General features: G+C 38.8%; 1 protein-coding gene across 13 annotated transcripts in view; it reads left to right on the top strand.

Moving 5' to 3' along the window:
• Dync2h1 (dynein cytoplasmic 2 heavy chain 1) overlaps window positions 1-21865 on the top strand; it is a 218578-nt gene that overhangs the window by 40563 nt on the left and 156150 nt on the right. For 12 of the 13 annotated variants that reach the window (XR_009056968.1, XR_009056967.1, XR_009056969.1 and 9 more), the window contains 11 exons: window positions 551-683; window positions 781-898; window positions 6063-6175; window positions 7826-7945; window positions 9454-9604; window positions 11885-12090; window positions 13060-13242; window positions 15999-16181; window positions 16749-16972; window positions 17806-17921; window positions 20820-21019. Coding sequence is in view for 8 of the 13 variants with exons in the window: in XM_057766375.1 (XP_057622358.1) it covers window positions 551-683; window positions 781-898; window positions 6063-6175; window positions 7826-7945; window positions 9454-9604; window positions 11885-12090; window positions 13060-13242; window positions 15999-16181; window positions 16749-16972; window positions 17806-17921; window positions 20820-21019 (1747 nt within the window). In the remaining 5 variants the exon portion in view is untranslated. Of the gene's footprint in view, window positions 1-550; window positions 684-780; window positions 899-6062; window positions 6176-7825; window positions 7946-9453; window positions 9605-11884; window positions 12091-13059; window positions 13243-15998; window positions 16182-16748; window positions 16973-17805; window positions 17922-20819; window positions 21020-21865 lie in introns of those variants that run through there. The other variant, XM_057766382.1, reaches the window with a different exon arrangement.

Below are 21865 nucleotides of genomic sequence, written 5' to 3'. Positions count from 1 at the left end.
TTTCCTTGTTTTAAATTTTTTTAAATGTAATTAAACTTCTGTAACATTGCACTAAGGAGAAAGCATATGTGTCCCTTGCCATCTCTCTGGCCTCTACTCCAGGGTCTTAGGTCCATGTAGTTGTTTCCCAGGACTTCAGTCATAAACTCTTCCTTTGTTTCATCATGCATATCTCAGCTTGGGTCACTTCCCCAAAGAAGGCTTAAGTCAAAGGTTTCCTACTAGTCACTGTGCCAACACTTTGCACCTTTTCTTTGTGGTGTTTATTATATCTAAGTATTTTAAGGCATTACTTAATGCCCTTCTGTGTTACTGGACCATTAGTTCTAGGACATAGAACCTAATATTTATTGAATGAATGACTGAATGAATGAATGAAGATTTGTAATATTTGATGAAAAATTGCAATGACATTAATTTTCACATGGTTTATTAGAAGCATGATAAGTTATTATTAATTATAAATGCTGTTCTTAATTTGAAATATGAAAATTCTTTCATTTAAGGCAGAAATCTTAACATAAATGTGAAAATAATTTTTATCTTGTAGATCAATAATGATGGACATCAAAAAAGACAATAGAGTTACCACATTGACTACTCATGCAGGAATCCGAAATGCTCTGCTAACAATACTTGATCAGCTTCAAAGATGTCAGAAATCCTTAAATGAATTTTTGGAGGCATGTCTGCTTATTTTAAGCTTTAATAAACCGTGACATATTCAATATCTTAATCATTGAAAAGAGAAAAACCTTTTTTTCTTTTCTTTTTCATTAGGAAAAACGGTCAGCATTCCCAAGATTTTATTTTATTGGAGATGATGACTTGTTAGAAATCCTGGGCCAGTCCACTAACCCGTCAGTGATTCAGTCCCATCTGAAGAAGCTGTTTGCTGGTAGGGACCAACATTCTGTCAACAAATACTGAGTTGTAACTGTTTTTCAGGCATAATATTATGCCCTTCACTAAGCACAGTTCATACCCCCACCTTTCAGCAATCAGTGAAGCTAGTAAGTTAGTAAGTACAGTATGTGCTGTGTGATGGTTCTGTCATGAACGTAAGTGCAGTGCAATAACCATGTCTGTGAGGGCATGCACCTCACTTGGGGATGTCATGAACAAAATGATGAAATTGAAAGTTACGTGTGTTAATTAGAAGAAAGGTCACTAGGCAGAGGGCAGAGGCTGTGCAAAGCCTGAAAGTAGAGAAGGTGGAGGCTGAGGTGCTGGGGATGAAAGACCATGGAGCTGAAATTCTCAGTGAACTGCTGTTGTCCACAGAGAGACTAGAAAGGCATTTAAAGCTGGGAGTGATTTGTACAGTGGCAGTTATACAATCTTTGTATAATAGGAATTGGAACGAACATGATGAAAACTTAATGCGTTTTGTTTTCCTGAATTTGAATCACTTTGGCTCCAATGGTACCTTTGGAAATCAATAAGCTTCTTTAGGGAGTAATAGCTGACTTTTTTCAGGTATACTATTTGGAATAGAGCTGTATTTTCAAATTAACTTTAAAAAGTAATTGCTTTTTTTTTTTTAAAAAAAACCAGATTTACCATTTTCATTTATAGTCAGATCTGCAAACTACAGCCTATGTGCCTAGGCTATCTTACTATCATTTTTTTTTTAAAGTTTTTTTTATCAGACTTATAACTGCTAAAGAAATAGAAACAGTCATCAAAAGTCTCCCGACCAAAAAAGCCCAGGACCAGATGGTTTCAGCTCAAAATTCTACAAGAGTTTCAAAGAAGATTTATACCAAATATGCCTCAAATTGTTCCACACAATTGAAACAGAAGGAACATTGCCAAACTCTTTTTATGAGGGTACAAATATCCTGATAACAAACCACATAAAGACATTTCTAAGAAAGAGGATTACAGACCAATCTCACTCATGAACATTGATGCAAAACTACTAAGTAAAATACTGGCAAATCGAATCCAAGAACGTATCAGAACCATCATCCACCATGATCAAGTTGACTTCATCCCAGAGATGCAGGGATGGTTCAAAATATGAAAATCTGTCAACTTAATCCACCATATAAACAAACTGGAAAAAAAACCCCACATGATCATCTCATTAGATGCCAAAAAAACTTTCAACAGAATACAGCATCCCTTCATGATAAAGGTCTTGGAGAGAGCAGGGATACAAGGAACACATGTAAACATAATAAAGACAATATACAGCAAGCCAACAGCCAACATCAAACTAAATGGAGAGAAACTCCCAGCGATTCCACTGAAATCAGGAACAATACAAGGTTGTCGACTCTCTCTATATCTATCCAATATAGTTCTTGAGGTCCTAGCCAAGACACCAAAAAGATATCAACAGGCTACAAATCAGAAAAGAAGTCAAACTCTCACTATTTGCTGAAGATATGATAGTTTACATAAGCAACCCCAAAAATTCTACCAAGGAACTTTTACAATTCATAAACACCTTTCAGTAATGGGGCAAGATACAAGAGACTTTTTTATTGAGTTCAAAAAAAGTTGGTATCCCTCCTTTACACAGACGATAAAAGGGCTGAGAAAGAAATCAGAGAAACATCACCCTTCACAATAGCCACAAATAGCACAAAATATCTAGGAGTAATTATAACCAAACAAGTGGAAAGCTTGTATGACAAAAGCTTTAAATCTTTGAAGAAAGAAATTGAAGAAGACATCAGAAAGTGGAAAGATCTCCCATGTTCTTGGGTAGGTAGAATTAACATAGTAAAAATTGCTGGATTTTGAGATCTTTATTTTGTTTACAGCCATATTAAGTTCACAAGTAAGATATTCACCTTTGCAGGGCTTTTCCAGACCTAGGACCTTAGCCTATTGAGACCTGCAGGCCCCAGGCTTTTAGGTAACATTAGCATTTCCTTTGTTAGTCAACAGTCACAGACCCTCAGTATTTTCTTATCAGCTAGGGACGCCTCCAGGCCTGAATTCCAGCAGACCTGACAGCCCTTCCCTCCCCGCCTTGTCCTATTGCTATATAACAGCCTCTGAGGCAGCTTGATCAGAAAAACTGTCTTGCTGTCATTCTTCGTGTCCCTTGCCCCTCCATTCCTCTGCCCTAGGTTTATCAGGGACCACTGTTTGTATCCTGCTGGCCCGGATAAAAAATGGCAATCTTACCAGAAGCAATCTACAGATTCCCAACAAAATTCTTCACAGACCTTGAAAGAACAGTACTCAACTTCATATGGAAAAGTAAAAACCCCAGAATAACCAAAACAATCCTGTACAATAAAATAACTTCTGGAGGCATCACAATCCCTGACTTCAAACTCTACTACAGAGAGAGCTACAGTACTGAAAACAACCTAGTATTGGCATAAAAACAGACAAGAAGACCAATGGAACCAAATCGAAGACCCGGGTATTAATCCACACACCTTCGAACACCTGATTTTTGACAAAGGAACAAAAAATATCAAATGGAGAAAAGAAAGCTTATTTAACAAATGGTGCTGGCATAACTGGATATCAACGTGTAAAAGAATGAAAATAGATCCATATCTATCACCATGCACAAAACGCAAGTCTAAATGGATCAAAGACCTCAACATAAAGCCAGCCGCACTGAACCTCATAGAAGAGAAAGTGGGAAGTACACTTGAACGCTTTGTCATAGGAGACCACTTCCTAAATATAACCCCAGTAGCACAGACACTGAGAGAAACAATTAATAAATGGGACCTCCTGAAACTGAAAAGCTTCTGTAAAGCAAAGGACACTGTCAACAAGACAAAACCACAGCCCACAGAATGGGAAAAGATCTTCACCAACCCCACATCAGACAGAGGTCTGATCTCCAAAATTTACAAACAAGAAGTTGGTCATCTAAAGAACAAATAATCCAATAAAAATGGAATACAGACCTAAACGGAGAACTCTTATCAGAGGAATCTAAAATGGCTGAAAGACACTTAAGGAAATGTTCAACATCCTTAGTCATCAGAGAAATACAAATCAAAACAACTCTGAGATTCCATCTTACACCTGTAAGAATGACCAAGATCAAAAACACTGATGACAACTTATGTTGGAGAGGTTGTGGGGTAAAGAGAACATTCCTGCATTGCTGGTGGGAGTGCAAGCTGGTATCAGTATGGCAATTTCTCAGAAAATTAGGAAACAACCTTCCTCAAGACCCAGCAATACACTTTTGGGTATATATCCAAAGGATGCTCAACTGTTCCACCAGAACATGTGCTCAACTATGTTCATAGCAGCTTTGTTTGTCATAGCCAGAACCTGGAAACAGCCTAAATGCCCCTTGACTGAAAAATGAATAAGGAAAATGTGGTATATTTACACAATAGAGTACTACACAGTAGAAAAAAAATCACATCTTAAAATTTGCAGGTAAATTAAATGGATGGAGCTAGAAAACATCATACTGAGTGAGGTAACCCAGACCCAGAAAGATCAGCCCACAAATCACAATCCCAGAGAACCTAGACAACAATGAGGACCGTAAGAGAGATATACATGAATATAATCTACATGGGAAATAGAAAAAGACAAGATCTCCTGAGTAAATTGGGAGCATGGGGACCATGGGAGGAGAGGGTTGAAGTGGGGGAGGGGAGAGGAAGAGAGGGGAGCAGAGAAAAATGTAGAGCTCAATGAAAATCAATAAATAAAATCCAAACCAAAAAAAAAAATAAGGTTTTATTGAAACATAGTCATCCCTGTTAGCTTTCCATATTGGTTATAGTTGCTTTTGTGTTCTGAATTTTGACTTGTCATTGATAGAGAACCTGGCCCGTGGAAACTCAAATACTCTACATTCTTTTTTATGATACAGTTTCCATTGCTTGTGAACCTGAAACTGTAGGCATATCTCTGTGTACTCACTATACTTGTGTAACTACCACTTTAAATACACAACCTTTCCGTAAGCCCAGAGAATTCTCTCATGTTATCAGTCTTCTTCCCATTCCACTGCCCAGACAGTTACTTATCTCATTTGTACAGACCAGTTTCTGACATTTCAAGGACTTTGTATAGTAAAATCATCTCTCTGTCTTCCCCCCAACCTTTAGGATGATATTCATATGTGTGACGCATTAGATAAAAGCCAGAAAAAGGTTCAGGTCCTGGAACCTTGCTACACAGTTGGTGATGTGTACCTTAGGTGCTCATTAATAGGTAGAATTTTTGGTTTAGAATAATGATTATACCATACCTAGGGCTGCTGAACACAGTATATTTGGGCTGATGCCACAGGTTAGCCTCTGTCATGGTGATGTCTTTATCTACTTTCTCAGTGGCTTTGGAGTTGTTTCTATTTTGTCTGGTCACCTCATGACCTGTTGGTTATGTCCCATTAATTGACATAACTAAAGCTATTTCCTGATAATGAATTTATCTATTTACTGTTTGCACTTTTGGATTATTTCAGTTTTGGGTTAAGATAAATAAAACTATTGCGAACTTTCATATATTTTTTAATATGATATATATTTTAAAAGGTATCTAAACATTTAGTTAAGGTAAATGTTTATTTAGGCTTTGTGTGAAACTTTCTTGTCATAGTCCAAAGAGATTGTGATGTTCTAGTCCACTGCCAAGAATGTATGAGAGTTAAGTGTCCTGATGGATTACTATGTGCTTGTTGATTAGAATGCCTGTTCTTCCTGGAAAATGATGAAATTTAATGGTTAAACATACATACAAGATACCATCAGTAAATGTTGTTATGGTTAGATGTTAATACAATATTTAAAATTAGTAATGAGAATACCCAATGAAAGTATTTTTCCTTACTCTTCTTCATTAACACATTTAATCCAAGGGCTACTACTATATATGTTATGTCACGTACATTATAATCCTCTTGTATCTGAGTATAGAGTATATGTGGGGTGTGGGCGTATATAGCAATGCATCATTACCCTTTAATTCTTTGTCTGTACATTGCTGCTTTCAATTAAGTTCTTGTGTGTGCAGTGCTGGGGGTGTAATCCAGAGCCCTGTGCTTGATGGGATAGCGCCGTGTGCCCAACTGCGCCCTGAGCCCAAGTGTTGCTTTTGTGTTGTAGGCATTAACAGTGTGTGCTTTGATGAGGAGTCCAAACATATAACTGCAATGAAGTCGCTAGAGGGAGAAGTTGTGCCTTTTAAAAACAAAGTTCTCCTGTCAAATAATGTGGAGGTGAGCAGCCCTAGTTCATGAAGTGAGCCATATGAAATTTATATCTATTAATTGAGTCTTCAAAATGTTTCCCCTTATAAGCTCCCAAACGTTATGGTATTAAAAAGAATGGATATTTAGTTTTTGAAATACAGCATTTAATTCTATAAAGAACTTTAGTTCTAAAAGTACTTGCATCTGAACCTTTGTGTCAGTTCTGTGACACAAAGGAAATGGGAATCTTAACTCTTGTTGCAAAGACATTCTTTTGAAAGTTAAGTGGAATACATGGCTTTAAATGCACTAGTCAGTTTGTGAAACATTTATTAAGTCTTAGGGCTTTTTATTTTTATTTCTTGTGAGTTTTGTGAGATGATTGGGTAAACAAGTTAACAGGAGCAGTAGGTTGTATCACTTTGATTTGTAATCTTCAGGTCAGACTCACTCCTGGTTAGGCCTCAACATCCTATTGGATTTCAAGCATTTCAGTCAGGTGACTGAAAGCACTGACATTTGCCAAGTAGCTGACATTGTTGGTTATGAGTTTTGTGTCTTTCTTTCCCTCAGTTGGCGGAGTGGAGGGAGGGAGGAGCTTAGGATCTAAGATAGGGACTAGATCAGTAAGGCAACAGTGGAAGTCGAGGTTCTGGGAACTTTTGTGATTAGCAGAAGAACTTCTCTGTGGCCTACAGTGAGAGATTCCCGTTTTGCATACAGGGTCTTATGAAGCTTTAGTTTGCCTGGTCCTCATGTGCACCAGGTTGGATTCATGTCGTCCCTCTGCCTCACACTCTTGAGCAAACTACAGCACCAAGCTTCAGGTTTTCAGCTTTTAGCTTTGGTGGCTTTGAACTGTGTTCAGTACTGGCAAATGCTTACAGATGAGTAAAAACTGGAGCTTAGAGCAAACTTAGGAAAGGATGAAGAGCTACAGCTGTAGTTCTTGTGCGTATATTTTGTATATGCAAACTGTTATTTTTCATAGCTATCGTTATTTAGCTGTGTGTGTGTGTGTGAGAGAGAGAGAGAGAGAGAGAGAGAGAGAGAGAGAGAGAGAGAGAGAATGTAGTGGGCAGTGCTCAGAAACAAACCTAGGGCTTTGTGCATGCCAGGCATGCTTCTGTCACCCAGTTACACACTTGCTAGCTTGCAGTTCATCATGTTACCTATAATCAAGTGAGCAGATAAACGTACTATTGGGACATTGAAGCAAAATCAGCTTAAAAGGCAGTCTGATCCCCCCTCCTGTAGTAAATAAATCCCTCCTTTAGTATATTTTTCTAATGAGGAGCCCGTTCTGTGGCTGAACTTTCCTGATCTCTAGAACACCAGGAGACTCAGCTAGCTGTTTGCCCAGGACTTTATAGGTTTGTCATAATAATGAATTGACGGGGTTCCTTTGGGCATAAGTTTTTATATCAGACCAGTCAGTGGTACTCAGTACTGACACCCCAGTGTGAGTGTTCACACTCAACATTGTCTCAAGAGGTAAAAAGAAACAACAACAAAACTGTTTTTCTCAAACTATTTAAATAATAATGATGCACACAGTGCATCTGCGAAGTGTGGTCGCTAAGAATTCACATCCTGTCTTTGCTGAAGGAGTGTGGCTAGGCAGAGATTGTATTTATTTCATGACTCATACTTACTGTTTTTTCTGTTCATTATCAGGCATGGTTGAATGATTTGGCTTTGGAAATGAAGCAAACTTTGAAACAGTTGTTGAAAGAATGTGTTACTGCTGGGAGGAGTTCACAGGGTGCCATCGACCCGGCTCTGTTCCCTTCCCAGGTGAGGGGACTCTGCTGGGGTATGGTAGGCACGGGCCAGCTGCTTCAGATAACTTGAATTTATATCCTTTGTCTAGTACTTACCAACGATATATATTCCTTCACAAACCCATGCTGTCTTCCCTCAGCCCTGAAGGGAGGATGAAGCGTACTACAGCAGGCTATTTGCAGGCTCCATCAGTTCCCTGGGGGAAGTTTAGGGGGAGGGAACTGGGCAGAAGCTGTTGTCCTGCCTCCTGGTCACTGAAGAGGAGGGTTTGTACCATGGCTGTCCCATCTCTCTGCCCTTCTCATGGGGTCATCTCAGATGCTGGAGCTGGGAGGAACTTAGATGAAATCCAGTAATAGTGACCTAGAGTACTGGCTAGGAGCCTCAAAGCCAGGCCTCATGGTGCAAATCAACGTTAACAACAGTGCATGCCTGTAACACTGGATTCTAGATACAATTCTTATATTCCTTGTTCTTGGCTGTGGAGTGATGGAACACTAATAATGATTGGGTTCAGGGTGCTGCTTTGTTTAGGATTTGGCCAGATCAATGTTAACAGGTGTAGGCCCTTAGTGGTTTAGCTCTTAGTTAAGCATTGATATGTAAGTTCTCACAGAACAACGTATTCAACATTTTGCCACCAAGTTTGATGTTTTGAATTTGATTCCTGCAGCCCTCAGGGTGGAGGGAAAGCACTAACTTGTGGAGCTGTCTTCTGAACTCCACACATGTGCTGTGTGTGCTGTGATGCACATGTATGAAAGGGTATGCGCAGTACTTTTTTATTATTAAACGGAATGGAAGTTGTGGTAGAGGATCTGATTCTAGCCCCTCCCAATCCAAACAACTCTCGGGTTTCCCCTGAGAAGGTGAAAACAGTGATAATGGGATACCATTTCATGTGTAACTGAAATCATTCTTCCTAAAATCTTTTAATATTGTTCAAATCTAGTCTTTGTCTTCATTTTTCAGAATTCTGGAACTGGTGCTGAGGTAGAGTTTGAAAACTAGGAAGTTTTAAGGTTTTTAGTAATAGTTTAAAGAAAAACGAGGATGTATGTGTTATAAGGGCCAATACCGGTAATACGTGTGCACTAGAAGTCACATGGAAGCCCAGAATACAAAATGACTTAGCTCGCTTTTAAGTCCTGAACTGCCTGAACTTACGTAAAATTTCAGTGAAACTAGGATACCATTTCATGTGGAAAACCTTTTCCTTTGGTAAATTTTAGCTGGGATATATATATATATATATATATATATATATATATATATATATATGTATGTATGTATGTATGTATGTATGTATGTATATATATATGTATGTATGTATGTATATATATGTATTATACTATTTCTGTCATTCTTTATAATATGAAGATGGAAGATGATAGCCAGCTCATGTTGACTTTTAATAATCTTGTGTTTTGTTTAGTAATATTGGTATGTGTAATATAGGACAAAGATGCATTGGCGGAACTTTATACACACGAAGAGTAATTTTTCTTGTTCTGCAACAGATACTGTGCTTGGCAGAGCAGATCAAGTTTACTGAAGATGTAGAAAATGCCATTAAAGACCACAGCCTCCACCAGATTGAAACACAACTGGTAGCTAAACTAGAGCGCTATACCAGTGTTGACACAAGTTCCGAGGACCCAGGGAACTCAGGTATGGAGACTGAACTTTCTCTTGGTGTCTGTCCTGAGTGCTTTGTTATCACTCACCAATCTGTCCTCCAAGGTTCCCCTCCCCTCCCTTCCTCCCCTCCCCTCCCCTCCCTTCCTCCCCTCCCCCCTCCCCTCTCCTTTCCTTTCCTTTTTCTCTGTCTTTCTCTCTCCCTTTCTTGCTCTTTTGAGATAGGGTTTCTCTATACAGCCTTGGCTTTTCTAGGAATTGCTCTGTAGACCAGTCTGTCCTCAAACTCAGACATCTGCTTGCTTTGGCCTCTCAAGTGCCGGGATTAAAGGTGTGCCACAGAGTCTGGCTTATACTTTTTATCTTGTACTCAAAATCAGTATGTACTACTTGAGGTGGAAAGTCGAAGCTTTGCCCGCATAAGTTTCTTTATCCTTCTCTCAGGTTACTTTTATATACACTGACACTCCATGACATTATAGTTTTTGATTTTAACTCTAAGATGTAGTTTAAAGAGTTGAGAGGAAAATACTAATGGACTCAAAAGATATAGCTCAGTGCTTGCTCCAGGCTTCCTTCTGGTGCTGTTTCTCCCATCTCAGTAACTGTTAACTGTTGACTTAGAGTAGGTTTGCCGGCTGTTAGTGTGCATCCTCCTCAGAATGCCGTCTTCCACCTTTGTTTATGAGGGTATCTCATTGGTTGTTATGGGTTAGCACTTCATTTCTTCCAGCATCCTGAAATACCATCATTTCACTGTAGTCTCACTTCGTGTTTTCTGATGGGTGATGTACATTACATATGTTAACGCAAATATTTTTAAAAGAAGGGGAATGTGTTGGGAGATGGGGTTGGAGAGATGGAGAGTGAATTGGAAGGAGATGAAGGAGCAACGGGGATAGATATAATCAAAACATTATAGTAAATTCTCAAAGATTTAATAAAAGTATTATATACATTTGAATTGCAGTTAGAAAAAAAATCTGGTTTATAGTTTTCATCTATAAAAATTCTATTTCTTCATGTGTTGTTTTCTTTGTTGACATCGTTCCCATTCATTTCTGAAGTGCCGGATATCTTTTGGAGTGTGTTGTTGTTTGAGGCAAGGTCTCATGTAAGCAGATGAGCCCGCTGAGTGCTGGATCATACAGTGCGTCCTCACCCCCAGCTTGGTGGGGCACTGTTTAAACTGTGGTTAAAGTCTTACATAGCTGTTTCTGATTGCTGCGTTGTGGCACCAGTGCCAGGCAGTTGTCTGTTTCTATGTAGACTCAAATGGTTGGCTTCTGTGAGTGTTAAATAGTTGTGAAGTGTGTCCTGGTCGTCTGTTATGAGTGTCTGCATCTTGCTTGACTCAGGTGCAAGTGGACATTTTTGATTGAGTGACATGAGTCACAATGCTTGGGCTGTGGCTCCTGCAGTGCCAGTGTCTCTCCAGACTCTGCTGTTTGACTCCAGCCCATGTGTGGTATGTGTGTGACAGCCAGTGGCAGTTCCTGAAGTGTCTGTTGCCTCTTGGCAGCGTGGAGCTTATGAGCAAATCTGAGTCCTCCTCATCCTCTGTTGTACACTAGGCATTCTCTGCGTTCCTTTGGGTTCTGTGGCCTGGAAGTTGCATTTCTGTTTGTTTATGCTCTTGTGTGTTCTGAATGCATCTGTTGGCTGTGCTACTCATGGGAGAACAGCAGACAGTGAACTAGTGGGGCTTGCCTTTTTCTCTTGGTTTTCTTTTTGAGAAAATACATCCTTTTCTCAAGGATTTCTCCTCAAATTTTGAGGGCTGATACCTTCTTGCTGGAGCTTTAGGTTTTTCTGAGTCCTTCATGTCAAGTGTTTTAGGGTGTCCTGAGACATTTCCTGCCTTCCAGACTTTAGCTAGAGGCCCGTGAGAGCTCTGTTTTGGCTCAGCTTCTGACTGTATGGCCTCGGACTTAGGATAACAAAGGAGCAACAACGAAAGAAAGACTGTAGCTTTCCTGTGGGCATTCCAGCAGTTGTGACTCTGGCTCTCACCCCCAGTTTACCTGCTCTTTAGTTTTGAGCCATGAGAGCCACTGAATGCTGGGTTTTTGCTTTTATTTAAAGGGGAAGAGGACGGGGTGTGCTTCCTTTCTTGGGTTCCCCCGTCTTACTGAATTTTATGCCTTTTGCAGTTTTGCTATTTCTTGTTGACTGTCGGTTTTATATGACTCATGTTATCACAGTATTGCAGTGAATCTTGAAATCACCACTTAGAGTCTTTGACATAGCACATGTGTGCACAGGATGCAACTCTCACTAACATTGTGTCTTTTTTTTTTTTTTAATGTGTAGAATCAGGCATTCTGGAGCTTAAGCTTAAAGCTCTAATTCTTGATATTATTCATAATATTGATATTGTGAAGCAATTAAACCAAGTTCAAGTTCATACAACTGATGACTGGGCTTGGAAGAAACAAGTTAGATTCTATATGAAAAGTGACCATACATGTTATGTTCAAATGGTGGATTCTGAACTTCAGTATACATATGAGTACCAGGTAGGACTCTTGGTAGAAGCATTTGATTTTCAGGGGCGGGGAGGGCAGGGAGCAGAAACTATTTAAAGGTGATTGCTATTGGACAACATAATTACTTCTATTTCAGTATTTTTTGACTATCTTTTGTTTCAGAATTTGCAAGGTTCTGTAAAAGAAAAAGTAAAACATTATTCTACTTTCAAAAATTCTCACATTGCCTTTGTTATCAAATTCTCTAAAATGATTCTTTCCTAGGAGGAGCACTCATGTTGAAGCTGGGAACTCGGGAGAGTTGTATAGCCAGCTCCAGCAAAGCAACAGAGCTTGTGTGTCTTGTCAGTGCTGGGACTGTGAATGGGACAGGGTGTGTTACCTGACTTTTCAGTTTGCAAGGAAAAGACTTTTTCAGATAAATGATCTAATGCATATAATTTGTTCTAAAAAATCCATTTGTATCATTTCTCCTGTTTTCTATCAAAATGACGCAGTCATTGGTGTAATCGTGTTGGGCAGCAGCTAGTTGGCCTTCTGTAAGGAAATGGTGACACATCCTACAAGTGACTGGAGGCGCTTGAGTGTCTTCTTCCTATAGCATAGAAAACTTGAGAATCACTTTCTAAATTAATCATTATAATTTTAAAGATTATTTTTACTTTGGGGCCCCAGAAAGTAGGTTATGTGAGTTAACAAGTATGAAGTGGCATGTTAGCTGCATAATACATATTTGGATGTTTGTCCTTAGCATTGTCTTTGTGCCCTCATTAAGAATGAAAGAGACTATTTGGAAACTTGACCGTGGTCAAGTCTTTCAGGCCACGATGAGACGTAATACTTGTTTTATTCCAGGTTCTGCCTTCTGAATTTATTTAACTAAGAAAAGTTTTGAATGTCTTCTGTGTTAAACAGTTAAACCTGTTTGTTGCATCTGAGGCTTTTTAGCTTGGATGGAGCAGAACATGAGTGGGCTAACACCATGCTTTCCTTATGCAGGGTAACGCTCCCAAGCTTGTTTATACGCCATTGACAGACAAATGCTACCTAACTCTGACTCAAGCCATGAAGATGGGACTTGGAGGGAATCCCTATGGACCTGCTGGAACTGGGAAAACTGAATCAGTGAAGGCATTAGGCGGACTTCTTGGGAGACAAGTTTTAGTTTTTAATTGTGACGAGGTACAAATAATAAGTGTGAAAACATACTGCTAAATGTTTGGATTATTTTTCTTGTGGATTCATATGGAAGATTTTGTTTTCAAATCACTGACTGACTAAAGGTGATGTCTTGCTTTATTGTCTATGAAGACCACGAACTCCTGGGCCTGTGTAGTTCCATTATCTCAGTTGTCAGCTTTATAAGCATACATTACCACATTCAATTTAAAATCATCCTAGTTTTAAATCAATTAAACAAAAAATTTGGTTTGAATTGACAAAGTGTTGCAAGATTGTACATAGTACATTTCTCAAACTTTACTAAGGAAAACTTTACTGTGAAGAAACATTTTAAAATGTATAATGAATGTTTGTTGTTGGAGACCACAAGCATTATACAGTAAAAGTACAGCTGACTGTTGCAGGGAGACCGCTTGGCCATTCTGACTGCTCATTAGCTCAGACCCGAAATAACCACACAGAAACTGTATTAATTAAATCACTGCTTGGCCCATTAGCTCTAGTTTCTTATTGGCTAACTCTTACATATTAATTTAACCCATCTCCATTGTTGTATATTTTACCATGAGGCTTGTGGCCTACCAGCAAGATTTCACTATGTCTGTCTCTGGCGGTGGCTCCATGGCTTCTCTCTGATTCCACCTTTTTCCTCTCAGCATTCAGTTTAGCTTTCCTCACCTAGCTCTGCTCTACCCTATCACAGACCTAAGACAGTTTTCTTTATTCATTAATGGTCATCACAGCATACAGAGGAGAATTCCACATGAGCTATATATTCCCGCAGGAGTATATTCTTGTGGAGAGCCTTGATTTGCAGAGCTTTGGGAACACTGTCTTTTGAATAGTCCTGTCAATTCTGTAAAAATCTTGTGAAGCCATAGTCTTCCTCCTTTTCATAGTGGGATTCATCCCAAAATACCTCAGTGGTGCATAAATCATTGAGCAATAAGCTAGATGACCCTCCCCACACTGTGGGGCTCTGGTGTGAAAATATTCACTCAAAGAAACCTTTTTTCTTATAGTCAGATCCACATAAAACTAGTCCCTCCCCCCAATTGTCCTTTATGACAGGACATTGGACAAGAAAAAGAGTTTTGCAAATTACCACATAAGAACCTCAAAAGACAGGCACTGAGTGGAAAAGACTGCATGGTTGCCCTTGTTGATAAACAGGTCTGGGCAACCCTGAACTCTCCAGCAGCAGACTCAGGAAAGCGTAATCTACTGACCTTTGCTCTACTCTAACAAGTTATTAATTACTGTTCTGTATTTACCTCCACCTTGGTTTCATGAAACAAGATCTTAGTTTAGAAAATTAGTTGTTTGTGCCTTTACTTATAGAAATACAGGAAGAGAAGCTTGGGTCGCTAAACCAGCCCCAGAAAAAGGAATTCCTTCTCACCTGGGTGCCAGAGGGGACAGCGTTCTCACAGCACTGTTGGCCCTGGTTGGGTGTGGCACAAGTACCGTCTGTTTTCCTTCCATAGGGTATGCTGGTTGCCATGGTTACCACAAAGGCTGTGTTCCCAGCTGCTGTGGAAGCCTGAGAGAGTGCACAACACTGTAGTGTTTATCTTAACTAACCACACAAATGTAGTTAATGCACAAATTCCCCTTTTCTCTTCTTAGATTCTAAACTGATTTCTAGCCCCATCCTTCACTAATCCTGGTATCTCCAGGAGAGTCACAGTCCCGCCTCACACCCCAGACAGCAGTAAGACAACTGGCGCCTACTTTATCCATCTTGTTAGCCCTAAGACATGCATGCTTGGTATCATTTTTAGTTACCAGAGAATTGTTAATTATGTCTCTGTGTAAACTAAAAGCCTTGTGGGATGAGAGAACAGTGAGGAACATCGAGAGAGCAGGAAGAATAAATGGAACATAATGAAAAGATTCATGTGAGCTAATTTATTTCATTTGCTCTCAGTTCTTTTTAGCCAGTTTTCACCTGCTATAGCGGTTCTTCTGAATCCTGAGAGGTTTAAGGAGACTGGCACCCCAACATAAACCTCCAAAGTTTGTACTACACTGAAGAAAAATATTGTTTAGTAAGGATAATTCTCAATTAGACTTCTTTTTTGTTTTGTTTTGTTTTTTTTGTTTTTTTTTGAGACAGGGTTTCTCTGTAGCTTTGATGCCTATCCTGGAACTAGCTCTTGTAGTCCAGGCTGGCCTCGAACTCCCAGAGATCCGCCTGCCTCTGCCTCCCGAGTCCTGGGATTAAAGGTGTGCGCCACCACCGCCCGGCGATAATTCTCAATTAGAAAAACAAAACAAAAAATCACTAAATACATCTTAGTGTTTTCACAACATTGTGTGTGTGTGTTGGTTTACTTTGACTTAAAAATGATTGAAATGAGCCGAGAATAGTGGTGCATGCCTGTAACCCTAGCTCTTGGAGAAAGGGACAGAGTAACAGTGAGTGCTAGTCCAACCTGGGCTACATAGAGAGGCCCTATGTCAAAGAAAGTCTGGAAGTGGAAGAAGATTAAGAAACTACTCCTTCAACTTCAGAGCAGTTTCAAGGACAGTGTTCTCTAAAGAATATACAGCTAAACAAAAGAATTCATTTCAGTCTTTTTTGTTTTTTGTTTTTGTTTTTCAAGACAGGGTTTCTCTTGAAACCTCTCAAGAAAGGAGATGTTGATGGGTAAAATTATTAGTTAATCTGTTTATCTGCACAAAATATCAACTTATTACTAGCACTAGAGAATTTCATCATTTTAAAATGAAAATTATTTTTATCTTTTCAGGGCATTGATGTGAAGTCAATGGGGCGAATATTTGTTGGTTTGGTGAAGTGTGGGGCCTGGGGTTGCTTTGATGAGTTCAACAGACTGGAAGAAGCTGTACTGTCAGCTGTTTCCATGCAGATCCAGACCATTCAGGATGCTCTGAAGAACCACAGAACTGCCTGTGAGCTGCTTGGCAAAGAGGTAAGGGACACCTCCTGTGACTTGGCTTCCCTCCTGTGCTGGTCTCTGGGCATTGCTGCCTCTACTCTGTGACCTGTGTTTCTAGTTTTTATCTTTAAAATGGCTCTCAGGTTTCTGAACTATCATAGTGTATATAGTGCTTTAATGTAATATCTCATTTAATACTCAGTAGTACAGCCTTCGAATGCAAATACTCTACTTTATGGATGAAGAAACCGAGATTTGATAACAAGTGTAGCGATCTTTGATTTGAATCAAAGGTTGTCTAATTCTGAAAGCTATATTTTAATCACTATTTGACATGAGTTCCAAAGACATACTGTGAGTAAATAGCCATTGAAATCAGTTATCCACTCTTAAACTTATGTTCTTTGAAAATGTATTATGAAGTAAATCCACTATAATGCAGTGGGTTCATGAGCTGCTCATTATGTATTACATAAGGATGTGCTTAGTATATTGGAGGTTACTTTTGCTAAGATGTTGAATTTATGCATAGAAATTATATTATGATAAAATTTCTCTCTTTAAAATCTTTAATGCCTATATTCTAAATTAATATTTCAGGTAGAAATAAATTCTAACTCTGGAATTTTTATCACCATGAATCCTGCTGGAAAAGGTTATGGAGGAAGACAAAAGCTTCCAGACAATCTTAAGCAGCTTTTCAGGCCAGTGGCAATGTCACGTCCAGACAATGATCTTATTGCAGAAGTGATTCTCTATTCAGAGGGCTTCAAAGATGCTAAAGAGTTGGGCAGAAAATTGGTTGCTATTTTCAACCTATCTAGGTGGGTTTTCCCATTTAATATTCACATTTTGTATTTCCAGTGATTGGTTTGTATTTTCATATTTTTCCAGCTTATATGGTGAGTTTGTTGGTCACTATAGTAAATAATATAGATATGATATATTTTATTCCAAGTCATAAGAAGACATCTTCATTAAAACAGTTCTTTTCTGCATTATATATTTATTTATTTCGGAGACGGGGTTTCTAAGTGTAGCACTGGCTGTCCTGGAAGTCTGTAGACTAGACTGCTCTCAAACTCGCAGAGATCCGCCTGCTTCTGCCTCCCTAGTGCTGGGATTGCAGGTGTGCGCCACCACACCTGACAATTTTTTTTTCCTAATTGTCACTAACTTGAGGTTTCTCTTCATGATGTTTATGTGGATTCTGCCTAGATAGTTCTTATCTCCCTAGTTTCCCAGCTGACCACTCAGAAGCTGCCGCTCTCTAAAAAATGTTTCCATGTTTTATTTCTAGTTGTAGAGGTTAATTTTTATTTTCCTAGACAACCCAGAATTCTAGTGCACATCGTTTAGTGGATCATAGAGAACCAGGATTGTATTAAAGAGGGGGAGTAGGCTGGGCAATGGAAGCTTTTGTGAGGACAGGAATAGCTGCTTGCCCTTGACTCTTCATGACAGGTTTACCTTGTTCCTTGTGATTCTTCCTTCATCTGCTTCCTGGAGTGATTATTTTGTGTGATTGTGTGATTGATTTTCTTGTGTCAATTAATGAAATTCTAGTATTAATTTCTACAGCTCAGTCTACATTTCTTTGGAGTGGTGCTGAAAGTAATTTCTTGCAGAGTTAACCTTTTGGCCATCTTTGCTTCAGGGAACTTTTGACACCCCAGCAGCATTATGATTGGGGCTTGAGAGCTCTGAAGACCGTTCTCAGAGGAAGTGGGAATCTTCTGAGACAGCTGAAGAAAAATGGCACAAATCAAGATGGTATGACTAATTATCTAGTTAAAGTACTGAATTTTAAAAATATGCTTTGATTTAGAATAGTTTGTATTACAGATAGGTTGCAGATACCATGTTAGAAAATTTTTTTAAACCTTGCCTAGATTTCTCTATTTCTAACATCTTACAGTAGTGTGTTGTACTTATATCAATTAATTGAGCAGTTTTGCTGTATTCTTTTTTTTTTTGTTTGTTTGTTTGTTTGTTTTGTTTTGTTTTTCGAGACAGGGTTTCTCTGTGGCTTTGGAGCCTGTCCTGGAACTAGCTCTGTAGACCAGGCTGGTCTCGAACTCACAGAGATCCGCCTACCTCTGCCTCCCGAGTGCTGGGATTAAAGGTGTGCGCCACCATCACCCGGCTTGCTGTATTCTTTTTAACTTAAAGTTTATAAATTATTCTGATTTTTTTTTTCTAATTTTAACCTAATGTCCTACAAGAAAATTCAGGGGTTGATTTATATAAAATAATAGTAATGTGTAAAAGAATAATCAAATACCCTTGCTTTCAAAATTGATGTTCAGTGCCGGGCGGTGGTGGCGCACGCCTTTAATCCCAGCACTCTGGAGGCAGAGGCAGGCGGATCTCTGTGAGTTCGAGACCAGCCTGGTCTACAAGAGCTAGTTCCAGGACAGGCTCCAAAACCACAGAGAAACCCTGTCTCGAAAAACCAAAAAAAAAAAAAAAAAAAACCAAAAAAAAAAAAAATTGATGTTCATAGAATCAGAGGCTCTGACATATGCTATAGTCTCAGAATTGAGGAAGCTTAGGCAGGAAGACTCGGTACTAGGCCAGCCTGGGAAACATGATGAGATCCTGCATCAAAATAAAGCAAACCCAACCCCAACGTCAAAGAGAGCATCTCCGAGTGGCTTGTTCATTCCCAGACTGTAAAAAACCACCGTCAAAATTTCTAGGAGGGTTCAGTGTTTGTGGAGCATGAGCCTCTTTTAGCAGAGATGTTGGAAACACACCATGGTCTTTTTCTGGCCAATAGACAAAGGAGTGTATGCGATTGGATGAGGCTCTGAGTGGGACGAAGGAGGAAGAAGCAGTGCTGTTTGTCGTGTATTGTCATGAGGTGCGTGGTGTGGGATGCTGGCTTTCTTCCCTTGGTGAAGGTGATGCTGGCTAGCCTTCTATACTGTAAAATTGATATTTTCCCCTGTTCTCTGCTTTTTGGCTGTAAGTCTTGTCACTAAGTCTATGTCACCCTCAAAGTGAGGTGCGGAGATTGATTTCTGTATCTCAACCCTGGGCAGTAGCTGCACCACTGCGGCTTCTTTAAAGGTTTTTTCCTTTCCTGTTCCTGGGTAGCTGAGCTCTGCACATCAGCATGAACTCAGACCACACTTGGCTCATGGAAAGCTCTTGCTCTTCTCCATCCGCGCAGGATGAATGACTGTGTGTCCATGGATATTTGCCTTCCAGAGAGGCTGAGTTTTCATGTTTTCCAGGTTGCTATTAAAAATTAAGTTACAGCCGGGCGGTGGTGGTGCACGCCTTTAATCCCAGCACTTGGGAGGCAGAGGCAGGCGAATCTCTCTGAGTTCGAGACCAGCCTGGTCAACAAGAGCTAGTTCCAGGACAGGCTCCAAAACCACAGAGAAACCCTGTCTCGAAAAACAAAAAAAAACCAAAACAAAAAACAACAACAACAAAAAATTAAGTTACAAAACTATCAATCATAGTTGAAGGAGAAAGAAAAGTATTTACAATAAAACCAAATTTAAGCAATTTCTGTCCTAATCCAGCTCCACAGAAAGTGCTAGATGAAAAACTTCAGCTTGAAGAAAGACTTCCAGTACGAGCATAGAAAAAGGATGACATAAAATTACTTGTTTGTGCTGAAGGTTCATGTCTTCAAAAAAGCAGTTACTTGAGCTCTGTCACTAGATTGACTTATTAAAGGTAGACAGTTGTTTTGTGAAGATCTTAAATAGCTTCTTTTTTTGATGGTTTTGAAGAAATACTCAAAATTCATATGTAATAAATATAAGTGGCTATGAGTTCAGTACTTGAAATAAACTCAGGGACTGCCACTCTTCTTTCTGTCTACTTACTGATAGTCAGCCAGGGTAGGGGAGATGCCAGGAAACACAGCAGTATCTTTGCCTTCAAGTATTTTATTGCTTAGTCTAGAATAGCCTTAAAACTAAGAATCTGCTAATAATGTGAGCATTTGCACTTAGCTAAAAAATATTTTTTGAGCCAGTTAGTAAAGGTTAATTAAAGATTACTGCTTAGAGCAGTGGCTCTCAACCTCCTTAATACTGTGACCTTTAATGCAATTCCTCACGTTGTGGTGAGCCTCAACCATAAAAAAATTTTTTGTTACCACTTCATAACTGTAATTTTGCTACTATTATAAATTGTAATATAAATATCTGTGTTTTCTGATGGTCTTAGCTAACTCCTGTTAAAGGGTTGTTTGACTACCACAAAGGAGTTGTGACCTATACGTTGAGAACTGCTAGCTAAAGTGGAATGCTAATTGTAGTATTTATTCTCACGTCATTGTCTTAGATACTTAATATTATTGTATGTAAAACTAAAAATAAAAGTAATTATTTTTAAACTACTTGACCATAAGAGGATTCTATTACATAAAAGGGAAAGTATTATCCAAATGGAAATCATGTACATGAAAATTACGGTTTTTAGTATGAATGTCTGGTATAATTCAAATCCCAGTATATCAGAATTTATTTCTCGGCAGTTAAAACATAGAAAAGGAAGTGTAGTAGTTATGATTTACTGTTTTTAAATGTGTCTAACATGCTGTTTAATAATTAGTAATGATATCAGGACTCTATCTTATTTAAAATGTTTTATCATCATTGAATTGATAATAAAAATAATTTTAAAATAAAACTTTTTCTATAGTTAATGAAAATCATATTGTGGTACAAGCATTGAGGCTTAATACAATGTCAAAATTCACATTTGCTGATTGCACCCGGTTTGATGCACTGATCAAGGATGTCTTCCCTGGAATTGACTTTAAAGAAGTGGAATACAGCGAACTGAGTGCTGCGTTAAAGCAAGTCTTCGAGGAGGCCAATTATGAAGTCATACCCAATCAGGTAACATCAAGGATATTTGTCATAGATTATTGTCCTTTCCTAGTTTATTCTGATTTACAGTCATTATCAGCCATCTTTCAGTTACTTTTTGTCTTTCAACTTTAATCTCACTCCAGGATGCTTCTTAGGTCTTCAAGTTCTGATTAGGGACCCTTGCTGTGTTTATCATTGCTTCTGTCCTCAATGCATGTTTAATGTTAAGTATGTATTAACTCTCCACCAGATGGGAATCTTCAGGAAAGACAGCATCTGTGTATGTTTTTGCTCAACGTTTTATTCCAGGTTCCTGCCCATCCCAGCGAGTTGTATGTGATAGATGTCGTAGAAGGGTCATATGAACTTTTGCTTATTGATTACATGTGATTTATTTGCACTTTGATAATTTATTAGTAGGAATTCTTCTAACATAGCTTCTTTTTGTAAAGATTTATTTATTTATTTATTTATTTATTTATTTATTTATTTATTTATTTATTTATTTATTTATTGTGTATACAACATTCTGCCTCCATGTATGACCGCACACCAAAAGAGGGAACCAGATCTCATTACAGATGGTTGTGAGCCACCATGTAGTTTCTGGAAATTGAACTCAGGACCTCTGGAAGAATAGCCAATGCTCTTAAACACTGAGCCATTTCTCCAGCTCCTAATAGAGCTTCTTTATGTGGCACAAATTGTTATTAAAATGAACATTTCCCTTCAATTTTTGTTGAGTAGAATATGAATTGTAACTGAGGGAAATCGTGTATTTGAATGAATAAATGACTAAACAAAATAAAAAGTGTATGTTTTCAACTTCATCCCAACCACCCTCTTTAAAAGACAGATGTTGAGCTTAAAGAT

The sequence above is a fragment of the Chionomys nivalis genome, chromosome 4, assembly GCF_950005125.1.
Source record: "Chionomys nivalis chromosome 4, mChiNiv1.1, whole genome shotgun sequence".
NCBI classification, from domain to species: domain Eukaryota; kingdom Metazoa; phylum Chordata; class Mammalia; order Rodentia; family Cricetidae; genus Chionomys; species Chionomys nivalis.
This window is presented reverse-complemented; position numbering and strand designations above follow the sequence as displayed.